The 14018-nt window shown below is 38.4% G+C and overlaps 1 protein-coding gene across 2 annotated transcripts in view; it reads left to right on the forward strand.

The window, feature by feature from the left end:
* Window positions 1-1621: 1621 nt before the first annotated feature.
* Window positions 1622-14018, forward strand: part of SULF2 (sulfatase 2) — a 53918-nt gene continuing 41521 nt past the window's right edge. For both annotated transcript variants that reach the window (XM_009078572.1, XM_009078573.1), the window contains exons 1-2: window positions 1622-1846; window positions 7411-7650. In XM_009078572.1, the coding sequence (XP_009076820.1) occupies window positions 1672-1846; window positions 7411-7650 (415 nt within the window). In that variant the 5' untranslated portion in view covers window positions 1622-1671. The remainder of the gene's footprint in view (window positions 1847-7410; window positions 7651-14018) is intronic.

Raw genomic sequence — 14018 nt, forward strand, 5'->3', positions numbered from 1 at the left:
AGTTAGTTTTTAATTTCTATGAAAAAAGTTAATTTCACTTGCATGCCAAACTCACTGGATAGACTAGTGTGGAAGGAGTTTTTTTCATCTCTTTGAAACCTATTGGTTACAATTTTGGAGAGCAGCCTTAATAAATTTTCCATCATGGTGTAGCTCCGTATCTGTTGACTTATATGAAAATTCACTATGCATTTCTTATATAAGCACAGAACCTGACTATAATTTTTCAGACCACTGGTTTTGCTATTGCATGAGAACTTTGTTAATCGAAGTTTATCTCAAAGAACAGTCGCTGACTGAGATGATGTAATAATGTGGCTATGAAATAATCTGCTGGAGAGAAAACCATTTTCCCAAGTGGTTCTAGGGACAGAATAGCTAAGATATTACTTTGGGTAAAACACACTGTGCTAGGTTCTTTCTACTCAGGCATTTCTGGTCTTTACAAAAAGCAGATAGTCTCTCGTGTGGCATTTTTAATTGATTTTTCACTTCTCTTACAAGAGATCATTGACATCAGTCCAAGAAAAGGCAGGGAGCAAGTAGGGAATTCATCAGAAACTGACTTATTCATTGCTGCATCTAGTGAAATAATTGTACTTGATATTTTCAATACATTTTCATGCTGTTATTTTGACTTCTGAAAGGAATAGAATATCTCTTTATACTAGAAGATCACTGAGCAAATTGTGATTAAAAAATTCTTCAGCACACTTAGGCATTTCTTGCTGTCTCTTTGTTGGAATTGCTAAGAATTTATTTACTTGTTAACAGGAGCAGTACCAGTTAATGTGCTTTGTTTTGCAATCAAGTCAATTTTGGGGCATTGCATTTATGACAGAGAGAAGTCATAGACAGTGCGAATCACTTTAGTTCATCCATTCCCAAACAGTTGCTGTAATGGGCCTTCAAATGTGTTTATTAAAGTAATGATATTAAAAATAAATCTTGGAAACCAGCAGAAATGCTGAAGGGATATTGCACTAACATCAAAGCTGTAGTAGAATTCAATTGGTATCATACTGTAGTTTCATGATCTGGGCAGCTCTGCTCTCTAATGAAATTCGTAAGATAAGTCAGTGTATAGCAAGTCTTCTATTCTGAGGGTTTTCTGACTTTGCAAATATCTTGTAAACTCTGTAAATTTTAGTACAGTCCTGTTTAAAATTATTGATAGATGTGCATTTTTTTCTCTTCACCATCTGCATCTTTGATGCAAGAAACAAAAACATCATCTGAAAACATCCTAGAACTATAAGGAAGAAGAAGGAAGAAGATTGCTCTTTACATGTATCAAAGCAAAAGCTTGATACCTTGCTAAATCCTTGAACTTGCTGCCAAATTTGAGCTTGAAGTAAACTTCGTTGCCTACATTGATAACAGATTATGAACTGAATTTTTCAAGTTTCTGCTTCTAGCTGGCACTAGAAAAACATTCATGTTCTTTGTTGTCTGTGGGTTTGTTTTGGGTTTTTTTTCCTTAGGAGTTATATTTCAAGTATTTTTCGTTTTACTTGTTTGGCGAAAACCTTTCTGTTCCTTCAGGGGAGCAGAGGGGTCAAAGTATAGATAAATACTTGTTTCCCTCTCCCTTATAGGAGACCTGCAAACAAAAAGGAGATAGAAGCCATTAACCTACCTTGTTCAGAGAGAACATTAAATCAGCACAACATGGCACAGCATAGTGTTGTCCTTGGATTATTCATGGTGATTGTTTTATTACTGTTGGATGGAAGTTCAGCTTTCCTGTTAAATCAGCGTCTGAAGGGAAGATTTCAGAGAGACCGTAGAAACATCCGCCCAAACATCATCCTTGTTCTTACTGATGATCAGGATGTAGAACTTGGTAAGAGCCTAATGTAAAGAGAATTTTAGCTAGTGAGTATGGCACTGCTTTTCTTTGAAGCTGGATTCTTGTGTTCAAAATAATGGTTTTTTTCTAGTGTGAAAAGTAATAGGAAAAACAATTCTAAATCTACCTTTATGTAAAATGTGCTTTCCATCTGCATGAAATTCAAGGACAGGAAAAGTTAGTCTCAAAATGTTAAACTTCCTGTTTCTGTGGAAATACGAACTAACTGTTGTCATCTAAACACCTAAACTCTGCTTGGAGCAATTACAAGTATAACCTGGGATGCTACATGCCAAAGGCTTTGATTCGTAACCGATTATTGCACCATATAATTATCCATTTTTGAATGTAATTGCAGGCATTCATTACATATGCAATTTTAATTTTAATTACTTAAATGTTACCCAACACAGTCATACTAGTCTTGTTACTGTCCATTTAGAGGTGTTATTAATTACTGGCCAAAGTGACGTAGAATGCAAAGGTTCTACTGTGTAATTCAACACTGTGTTAATTGTTGAAGACAGGAGATGAAGGTTAAACACATGCTTTGCCTAATGATTCAGAATAATGAATTAACTGACAGGGTTTGGGTTTTGTTCTGTTACCTGAACAAGCTTGTATTTAACAAGTGTTGTCTATAGCTATGACAAGTGATTAACGCAAACCAGTTGACGTTAATAATTTTGCATTAGAATTATGCTTTTAAGTGCACATAAAGCCTGGGTCATCTGAAAGATGAGACCTCTCATATGTGTGGTCTGTTGGCTTTTTTGGCCACTAAAGTTTTCTGCATCAAGTTTCTAGATGGATTGGAAAAATCAGAAAATGGACCTCACGGAAGAAACAGAACATAAATTAATCAACTTTTATTACTCATATACTTTCTCATCTAGCTGAGAAGTTAATCACAGCAACATGGCAGTATTTTTACAGATGCTCTCTTTGTATCAGTACCACTGCATGTCTGCAGTATCATAGATGCCACATTCTGCTCTGAGGTGGTGAGAAATCCTGCTTTGGCAGAACCCTCAGCAAATACAAATGCTGTTGTTGCTGTTGTCACTTTTTTCTTAATGGCTATTTGGGACAAACATATTTGAAATGAATTGATTTCAATAATGCATTGTTGCGGTTTAACCCCAGCAGCAACCCAGAACCACGCAGCCGCTCACACACTGCCCCACCAACAGGATGGGTAAAAGCTAGAAAAGCTCATGAATTGAGATAAAGACAGTTTAAGAGAGAAAGCAAAAGCTGCACTCACAAGCAAAGCAAAACAAGGAATCAGTTCACTGCTTTGCATGGGCAGGAGGTGTTCAGCACCTCCAGGAGAGCAAGGCCCATCACACGTAACGGTTCCTTGGGAAGACAGACGCCATCACTCCAGATGTCCCCCCTTCCTCCTTCTTCCTCCCACCTTATATACTGAGCATGATGTGCTATGGTATGGAATATCCCTTGGGTCAGTTTGGGTCACCTGTCCCAGCTGTGTCTCCTCCCAGTCTCCCATGCACCCCCAACTCCCTTGCCAGTGTGGCAGTATGGAAAACAGCAAAGGCCTTGGCTCTGTGTGAGCTCTGCTCAGCAATAACAAAAACATCTCTGCATTATCAACTCTGTGTTCTGCACAAATCCCAAACCTAGCTCCACACTAGCCACTGGGAAGAGAGTTAACTCTACTTCAGCCCAAACCAGCACATGTATATACAAAGAACCTAAGTACGTAATCTCGAAGGCTCAGAAGGTGGTCCTAAAAAATTTATGATCATCTATTTTAGGCTAGCCTTTGTGTTTCTAAGTCCAGTGGGCGGTATATTTCACTTCTCGGGTAATCTGATGCTTTCCAATTTTGAGGATAATGGGTGTGTGTCCACATAAATTAGGATCTAACTAAGGAAAATCCATTTGTTGAAGCTGAGATTTGATATTAATCATTTGACACTCGTGGCTTTGGGAGCCCTAATATTTGTTTGAATTAATTTTTGTTCTTGTCTATTGTCTGGTGAGCTGTCCAAGTTAATCAAAATTGCTATTTGTGGCTGTTGTGGTTAGTGCATTTAAGAAAGATGAAAACAAGGTGCAACTTACAAATAAATGCGAAGGAGAATTTGGAAGCTGTGAAAGTATAGCAGAGAAAGCTGTGCATAACTAAGATTTCATCCGAGAATATTCTGTAACTGATGGGTATTGTAGTTTCCATTGTTCTTTTGTAGGTACTTCTGAGGCGAAAAGGAATGCAACACAATCTCAAGTGCCCTGAACAGCCTTTATTTATTTCAAGATAGTTTTGACAATACATCAGTAGCAGATGGAGTTTACCAGAAAGGGAATGTAGTCCTTTCAGGAAAGGAGTACAACAACTTCGTTTTTAAAATTTGCATTACTGTTAGTTCTGAATTTTACTTGGGCAACCAAACCTCAGCCATGTATTGAAAAAAGGAAAAGGCTGATGAATAGGATACAGAATCTCCAGGTCAAAGGAGAATGAGTATAAATTGTAATGGATACAAATGGGAGAAGACAAATGAGAACACCAAGAACTGCTGAAACATGCATCCTTCGTTGACTGTCTGATCAAAAAAGTTACATTGAGAAGTGCAATATAAAGAAGAGGGATATGCTGACAAGGAGAAAGAATTATTAAAAGCAAAGACCTTTTTTCACCCATTAGACCCATTTAAATCCAAGTTGGTATAATGCTAATGTCCCGACCCTGTGATGGACTCAACATCTCCAGTTTAATTAGGTTAGCCTACCATATTGCTGTGGTTTTAACAAACCAGCTTATTTCATGATCTGCTAGTTGCACAAAGCTCTGATTATTCAGAAGGTATTTCAGCCACGTGAGAGAAATCTGAGTGAGGTTATTTGTATGTTCCTAGGTCTTCCTCTGAAAAACTGCAAAAATGGTATGGAAGACAAACAATTTTTCTTAGTTATCATGGATGGAGATTGGGACTTTAGAGCTTCATTAAAATTAAGTATGAGGAAAAAAAGGAAATGAAAATATGAGAAGAATGTCTAATGAAGTTCAAATAGAATAAAATAAGAAGGCTTTAGGGCACAGTTAATCAGTATTCTGGGGTTCACTTAACTTGTCTGTGTGTGGATATCACTTCCTAATTTGTGCTTCAGAGTAGACAAATCACTTGGGACTTGGTTCTTCAACAGTTGGAGCTCCCTAAAACATGGAAATTATTTCCTCTGACAACAAAATGCAGCTAATGAGGAATTTTGTATTATTTCATAAATAATTGGTATATTTTCTCCCTAAATGTTAGTCAAAATATCAACTTTATCCCTGAAGTGATCAGTGAAGATACACCAAGCAAAGCTATGGATAGCATACAAATTTCAAGTGGGATTTCAACTTATTTTGCTTCACTTTGTTCAGTGAACAGCTTTAATGCAACAAATTGATTAAACTTTCATATTTTCACAGTAGTGCAATGGATATTTTTGTAAATAGTATGGTAGGTTCACATTTAACTGTTAAATTTGCATTTATTATCAATTATTTTAGACAGGTAACAGAACATTTTCTGAATGGGATACTGAAATTTCTTCCTTTGGTATATCCACTAATGGAACCTCGGAAGATTTTCCAGCTCAAAAGGTGATGTGTTTAGGTTCCAGCTGCTGATTAACACATACCTATTCTGCCACAGAATGAGCAGTTTCTACTTTTCCTCACATTTCTTTGCATTGTAGGCAAGCTGAAGAAAATTTGATTAGCTGGTTTAATGCTGTTTGAAATATTTAAAGATGGCCTACTTAAGATTGTACAGAAGAGTATGCTGGATTTTTACCTTCCACTGATCTGTCACTCTGTATTAGTTCTCAGGCTGGAGAAGCAGATCAGATCATATGTTTTTGTGTTAAAGACTGTTGATATATAGGACCTTGTCATTACAGAAGTTTTATTAAAGGAGGTTACTCTCCCCAAGGGGAGTCTTAACGTGTGCTGTTCTTGATGCACAGATGCCTTTGTCATTTAAAGGGGTTGTTAAATAGATTTCAATATTGAGATGACAAAACCTTCTTTCGGTCTGCCTGTTTATGCTTGGGCTAGATCATAAGACAACACGGGTGAAACATCCACAGTTTTCAGGCTCATGTAATGTGTAATTGACTGTTGCAATTGTTAGCTGTGTTGTTAGTACCTTTAAGCAGTTACTCTTTATCCCACAATTATGGAAGCAAGCAAAAAAAAAATCTTGCTCTCTTCAGAAACTCCTTTTTGTTGTGTAAAGTTCAGCAAGTTCTCAGAGGGCAGTACAATAACCTGCCTTTGTTCTTGTCACAAAGTGATGTGCTAGAGATGTGCTCTGACCTGAGAAATGCACAAGTGGATTTTTAATTTATTTTTTAAAATAATTGTTCTAACAAAATTATCTCAAGTGAACTAATACCATGGCAATTTATAGGTAAAATGACCTACAGTAGCAATTAACCTTCCTTCTTGGTGCCAGAGAGTCAGATTTCATATGTGGCTTATGACCATTTGCCCCCAAGGTTTTGGCTCCTGGTAATATCAGTGTGCCCTCCCTCAGTTCACTTACTGTTGCAATTTTGCAATGAAATCCCTGCCTAAAGAGCTTAGAAGAAACCTGAACCCATTATTGACAGAAACGACCTAGTATGTGCCAGGTGTTTGCAGGACGCGTCGGTTAAAGCTGAGCTAGCATGAGCCCATCCATACCTTCATCTCCATGTTGTCTATCGACTTTCCCTGCTCAAAACAAGAAGGGAGGGTTGGTTACAGACAGGTTTACTCTCCTTTGCAAGGCCATACTGATGGCAGGTACCATTACAAGTTCTCTGGAAAATGGAAATTCTTCCTAAGTCAAGAAAATTTTTCCTAACTCGCTCTGGTGCAGTTTTAAATATCAGGCACTGATAGCACAGGGGAGCTAAATTTCTTGTTTCTCTGGGAATTATTATGAGGGCTTTCTCTTGTCTTTGGTTTAGTGGGAATTACCTCACATTAGGGAAAAGAACAATTTCTCTAGAGAACAACTAGCAGACCCTGCTTGAGCAGTAGGTTGGACTAAATATTCTTCCGTCCTCAGTGATCCTGTGGTTACAACCCTCATCCTTTTGCATAGGGTTGACATGAAAGGCAGTGCATGAGGTACCCTGTGAAACGAGGATTAAGGAACGTTTCAGGAGTGTGCAAGCTTTGGTCAGGGTTGCTGCGCAGCGCGAGTTTCACCCCCAGCTGCTGGAACAGTGCGAGCAGCTCCAGGAAGGCTGCAGTGGTTGTGTAGGTAGTTGCAGTGGTAAATCTTGAACTTAGAAATTAAAGAAGCATTACGATCTATGTCAACAGGCTTGAGTCAAGTCTTGACTTAGGACTTCAGTATTTGGTCCTTACTGAAACAGTGGAAGAATTTCACTGGGGCAGGAGAAAAATCTTTGGATTTGGGTTCACTCTGAGGTTACAGTGGCCTTACTACTTGTGCTTTATTCGGGTCTTGGTTGTAACATGAGCTCTTACGTGGCTCTTGTGACTTCAACAAGAAGATAATTCTGAAATGTTGTTCTTCTTCCAGGTTCTATGCAAGTGATGAATAAAACAAGACGCATCATGGAACATGGAGGTGCTCATTTCATCAATGCCTTTGTGACCACACCCATGTGCTGCCCATCTCGCTCCTCCATTCTCACGGGCAAGTACGTCCACAACCACAACACCTACACGAACAACGAGAACTGTTCTTCTCCGTCCTGGCAGGCTCAGCATGAAATACGTACGTTCGCGGTGTACCTCAACAACACAGGGTACAGGACAGGTAAGATCAAAGCTGGCTCCATCTGAAAGCTTCCTTAGATTTATTAATACAGAGGCTAATGCATATAATATTTAAATTTGTTCTTGTAATGGACTGCTGCAGTGCATAATGCCTGAGCTTCAGTCTTGCGTGTTGGTTTAGCTTACTTGTACTTGTCCTTGAGGAAATTTTTGTTTACAAAAAACAGACAACAAAAACCCAACACTTTTTTCAGAAGGCAGGAATAAAATAATGTGTATGCTTGAATTGGAGGCTTAGCACATGTAGAATATGCCCTGCAATTACCTGAAGTGTGCAGCACAGCCGAGAAAGATGCTATGGAAATGAATTAGTGTGTTGATTGTTTGGTAAAACAGATCTAATAAGGACATTAAGAATGGAAGAGAAGGGACTGCTCCTTTTGTGCTTTGGTTTGATTTCTCTAGACAACCAATTCCTGGAAAGGTGTTCAGGATAAATAAAGACTGAGGAATAATTGGCAAGATCAAATCTACTCCTGAGCAAGAATTTATCCTTCCATACAGTGCTCCTTAGGAATGAATATCATGTAGAAATGATTTCTGAAAACATGTAGCATGTGTTTCACACCTATTTCCTTCTTGTTTTCCCCAGACATCAGATTGAGGTCCTTGCCTATGACAGTGGTTTTGTTACTGGTCTTGCCAATGCCTGTTGTCATGATGAGAAACAGGCATAAACCTGGTTCCATTTGTGTTATTTCTAGTGTATATATACTGTAGTATTGTATTATAGTTTTTAGTAGTAGTACACATTTTTTCCTTGAATTCATAGTATTTGGGGCTTCCAGAAACTAGTATGAATCTTGAATAATAATTGTAACAAGATCATTCTTTCTAACTGTTCACATGAGTTTTGCATGTTACTGCTCCATAGTCTTGGTCTTAAAACAAGTAGTCAGTTTCCTTGTTTTGTTTTTCTAAAATGAAGACCTGAATTAATCTGGAAAGAGGTAAGTTAGGGGAAGTGCACACACCTTATTAATTGGTTACTGTGTCCCTCCATTTATCAGTCCTGGCACTTACACCAATGATCAGGTGAATACCACACTGAGGTTAATGTCCTTTGTAGATTATTTGTTTTGTATTTACTGATGTTTGTACATTGTAATAATTTTTATATTTAGTGGCTGTATTTTTGTTTGTTACTAAAAAAGGTCTAACAGTCCACTGTTGGGAAGGTTTTTGGTTTTTTTGTGTGGAGGAGGAAATACTGCATGTGATTAGAGGAGGATAAATCTAAACGCTAAGATTATTTTGTGACCATGGTACATAAAAGGAGGGAGTGATACCCACGATAAATTTTTAATAAAATGTCCCATTGTTGTGGTTTTGATGTTAGGAAACATTTTGAGGGCTATGAGCAGACTGAGTGGCAATAGTGAGCTGTGTTGGAGGGTAGTGCTCTCAGCCATGAGCAGCAGCTGTCTCTTGTGCTGCCTGGTGTGGGAAACACTGTTGTGATACACCGTGTCATCAAGCCCTGAATTGTAATGAAGATGGGTGACCTAAAGATTGCTATTTCTAGATTTTTTTTTCCTTTCACTTTCAAAGGGTGTGTGAGAGGGATGTTCAGGAAGTATTTATGCTTTACAGTTCTAGTTGTCTTTAAACTTTTGTAAGCTGTGCCATAGGTGATAGTGGAAGGGGGCTTTGGCTCCAGTTCCATGGGGAATTTGCTTACCTGAGAAGGACAGGCAGGACTTGGCTCACCATCAGCATTCATCAGTTTGATTCCTTGTTGACTATTTCAAGGCAATTGGTTTGTGTACTTTTGTTTTATTTTGCTTCATCTGCTCCCCTGAAGCCAATTCCACTGATTCATTACAGAGATCTTGGCACTGATCCTTGGCCACAACTGAGGAATGTGCAATGCAAATTCAGGAAGAGGAACAAAGGTGTGATAAAGATTACTGTGCATTGCCTTTGTCCTGCTAGATGTCAGACCAGTCCCCTGGCATAACGAGCTGTAGGCTATTCTGGCTGCATTGGTTTCCAGTCAATGTGCAGCGTGGTTTTTCCAACTGTTACGTTTCATGAATTGTAATGATATTTTTTATTCCAGTTAAGGGAACAGCTCTGCATATAAAGGCCCTTGCCTTCAGTACTACTCTTTTTATGTCCCTGTGATTGTGGATGAAGCATGTGATCTTTAAGAAAATGTTGTGCTATCAGTGTACTATAGGTTAGAGGAAAATTGGCCATCGTGTGCAATAGCCTAAAATGTGTGTATATACACACCTGTACTTCTCCTTTTAGTCTTTGTGGTGAAGTGCTTCATCAAAATCATCATTTCAAAGACTGTTGCAGACATACAAAAGATAAGAACTAATAAAAAGTATTTAACCCAGTCTTCCTTAGCATCCTGAAACTGATGGAACTAAAAGGATCTGAGAACAAAATGTAGTCCTAAGCCCCTCTTTGCCTCCTTAAAAATTCTCTAAGGTTTAGGAACTCATTGGATGTTATATGCAACCCATTAGATTTACTGCAGTTACTGAGATATTAATACTAATGCCATATCTTCGAATCCTTGCAGTAGTGTCATATTTTCTGCTGTCACAAAAGGTGCCAACTGGAACCGTTTTGTTCAGGTGACTTCAGCAATGAGGAGTTACCGATTTTTGGAAAATCTGGTCAGTTGTTTTGATACCTAATAAGAACGGATGTCTCTTGAAATTTTTTCCAGTGGAACCAAATTTAATACTAAATTAAAGGATTTTATCTCAAGACCCCCATATTTCTGCTGTAAATCCATTCACTAGGTTTATTCCATTGTACATTGTCAGTTTGAGAGTATATTTGCCCATGATGTGAATGCAAAGCTGAGTTGACCTTTGGACTTAATGCTTGTTCCATGCATATTAAGCCATGCTGAGAGTACTTTCTTATCTGCTTTCCTCTGATTGTTTCTCAGAAGACAAAAAGTACTGAAGGTAATTTTTGCTAGCTATGCAGCAGAAATAAGGTCAGAAACCCCCCCACCTCCCCTCAGTGAAAAACTAAGGTATTGCTCAAATGTAGCTAATTGTTCAACTTTGAGCTGGGAAAAACTGGTATCAGAAACAGAAATAAAAGAGTTTAAAGGGGTAAACAAGTCTCTATGTGTAACTAAGAGTCACAGCTCAAAACCCAAGTTAATATCTGGAAAGTTGGCTGTTGAAATAGGTCAGAAAAACAGGACTCTAAATACATTTTTTTAAATACTTAATGCACCACATTCATGTTTAAATGCAGAGGCTTAATAGTGTAAAACAGGAGTTTAGCTTCACAGTCATGGTGGTAAGTGCAGTTTCATGGGGCACTAATAGGTGCATGCAGCTCAGCAGCATGATGGAGATGAAGACAAGACTCCTGGAGGAGAGTTGTGTGGTGTAAATACTGAGCTTACTGTACAGGAGTAACAAAAAGCTGAATTTTACTTTTTCTCAACTTGTGGGAGCATGAATGTTTACAAATAAATCCCTAAATACTAAAATCCTGTAATCATGTGTATTCAACTGAAGATGGGCCGTGTAAGTCACCTAGTCCATCATAGGGTCACAGGTTAATTCAGGTTGGAGAGGCCTCTTTCCAGCCACCTGCCTAAAGCCTGCCCCAGGCCACGTGGCTGAGGGCTTTATTCAGTCTAGTCTTGAAAAGCACCAAGGATTGGAGTTGCACAGTGTTTCTGAGAACCTGTTTCAATCTTTGACTCCTCGTTGTGAAAAGGCTTTCCTTTACACTGAGGCTGAACTTCACTTGTTTCAGTCTATGCTGGTTCTGTCTTGTCCTCCTGCTACATGCCACCATGAAGAGCCTGGTTTTGTCTCCTCAATAATCTCTGTGCAGGTGAAAAGGTTATTAAGCCTCCCTGAAGCCAGGGTAACGCTGCTCCATGGAGTTTATTTTTCTAGTACATAGCCTGCCTTGGTTTTATGCGTAGCAAGAGCTTTATCTTTCATTGCTAACTCAACAGAATGTAAGATATTGCTGCCAGGAAGTTAGTCTCAGTACGCCTGTCATACATTCCTTTCTTGATTTCCTTCTAACTTTATTTAAAGTGAACATAGATGCTCTGATCATACTGTTACACAAGTTATTAGTGGAATGATTAAGTGATCTTGGCCAGTAGGTAACAAAACTGTGTCTAAACAGATGACTATGGTCACAGTCAAAGTGCCACCTCAGGGAAACTGAATGAAAGACTGAAATTCTGTGTCTCAATCTGATCTGCCAGTTTTAAGCTGGCGAATCTCTGTTGACGTCTGCAGCATTCCTGTTTCTAGCTTGAGAACTGAAAACGGTCTGTTGTATCCAACTCCCAGTGCTGGACAGTCTGCATGCAATAAAGAGGGATGAATGATCCCTTTCTTCATTTTATTGATGTATCCTGAATGATCTTGGTTTTCAATTTAATGCAAAGTTTTGAGAATATTCCTTATTTTAGTTGTGTTAAGTATTTTTAGGTAGGTACTAGGAAATGAATTAGGGTTTTTGAAAAGAGGAAAAAACACCAACAAACTTGTAGTTTAGTAGATGATACAGAGATGGCTTGAACATTTCCAGTGACGATAAATGATGCCTTGATGTCTGTTCTTTTGATTGTGCTTTTACTCTACATTTGACAATATGCTAGGTCTGCTTTTTAAGCAGTGAGCCATGGCCTTGGTATTTCCACAGTTGTGTTACATTCAGAGCAGACCTTTGTATTAATGGATAGCATGGGGAAGTTCCTTTGTGTGCGTTTTTTTCCTTACGGGAAGAGTTTAAAGAATAAAACCTCTTAAAAAATTCCACTTAATACCAAAGAACTTTTTAGGTGCTTATCATCGAAGGGTGAGACTGATAAAAGAACCTTAGATGGTTAGGAGCCCCTGCAGAAGTGGTGACAGTGTACAAAGGACTCAATTCTTGCGTATCCTGTTCTATGTATTCTTAGGCAAAATTATGTTGAATGATATTTAAAGCAAAGGAAAATCATGTTTTTCATTCATTTATTAAAGACAGCCACTTGGATGTTTTTTAATGATCAGCTGGCTATAGGAGCATAGCTGAGCATATCAAGCAGCAGCCTCTGTGAATGTTTATTAATGAAATCTTGGAGCAGTTTGAAATTGGATGTACCAAAGCCATGTGTGCTGTAGCGAGCAGCTGTCTCTGGCAGTGAACTAATCTGATGAGGGGAAAAATTGTGTTAGAGAGAATGTTTCCAATGCAAAATTAAAATCTTGGGCTGACACTGAGAACTTTATTGCAACCCTATATTTTGTACTGCAGGGGAGTGACATTTAAACATTTTTGAGTAACAAGCTTTTAAATAGCTGAGAAGGAGGGAGAAAATAAAAATATGTGAAATGGAAGTTTGGAAACAGTAAAGAAAATTATTTAAAGAACTTTGGCATCCTTGCAAGATTATAAAGACATCCTGAATTTACAATAGGGGATATCTAAAAGATGCAGAAAGGAACTTCCACCAGGCTTTCCTTTAATGCCTGTGCAGAATAACAATGAAGTAATTCTTTACTGAATGCCTCTTTCCTGAGTGCTTCAGCTGTCTCAGCCAGAACTTTGGGGAATGGATTGGTTTCTGTGAGCAGAAAGGCCAAATATATCTCTGGATATAGTATGTTGAATGGGGGACAGAAGGCTTTGGGCTGCCCTCTGCACACCTGCTAATGAGGCAGTGGTCAGCATTTCAGTCCTGTGTCCCTTGTTATTAGGGCAGGGGAAAAAATGGGCATATTTGTTGTCTTTGACCATTGTGAATTACCTTTCATTCTTTTAAAATTAGAAGTTGTTCATAAAGCAAAATCATTTGGGGAAAAAACGTGTATATGTTGTATACATGTAGTGTCTGAGTAATGTAATAGTTTTCATCTCCAGTGGGGTAGATCTTGCGTTGTTCATTGCTGCTGGTTTAGTTTGCTGATTTATAGAAAGTATCATGAGGTAATTTAGGACAGTGAAACAAACTTTCCCTGTAGTATGTTTATCAGTCACTTACCCTTTTTATAAGTGACTCTTCTGTAAAATAGCATACCATCTTACCTGATTTTGCGAAATATTTTTAAAGCACAGTGTAATTTTAGGGAGTTTATTATGTACCAATAGATGTGCCCTCATCTTCTGTGATGTAGATCTTAATTTTGTCAGCTCTTTCATCTCTTTCAAACACTTTAAAAGATCTCAAACTTTCACTTCTCTTGCCTCACCTTACACATTAATTGCATACATTGAAATTTGTTTGAGAGGATGCCTAAGCACTTTGAGTTGGATATCATAGAATCATAGAACTTTAGGGGTTGGAATGGACCTTTCAGATCATCTAGTCCCAAGCCCTGCCCTGGGCAGGGACACCTCCCAGCAGAG

The sequence above is a fragment of the Acanthisitta chloris genome, unplaced genomic scaffold (assembly GCF_000695815.1).
Source record: "Acanthisitta chloris isolate BGI_N310 unplaced genomic scaffold, ASM69581v1 scaffold27857, whole genome shotgun sequence".
NCBI lineage: Eukaryota > Metazoa > Chordata > Aves > Passeriformes > Acanthisittidae > Acanthisitta > Acanthisitta chloris.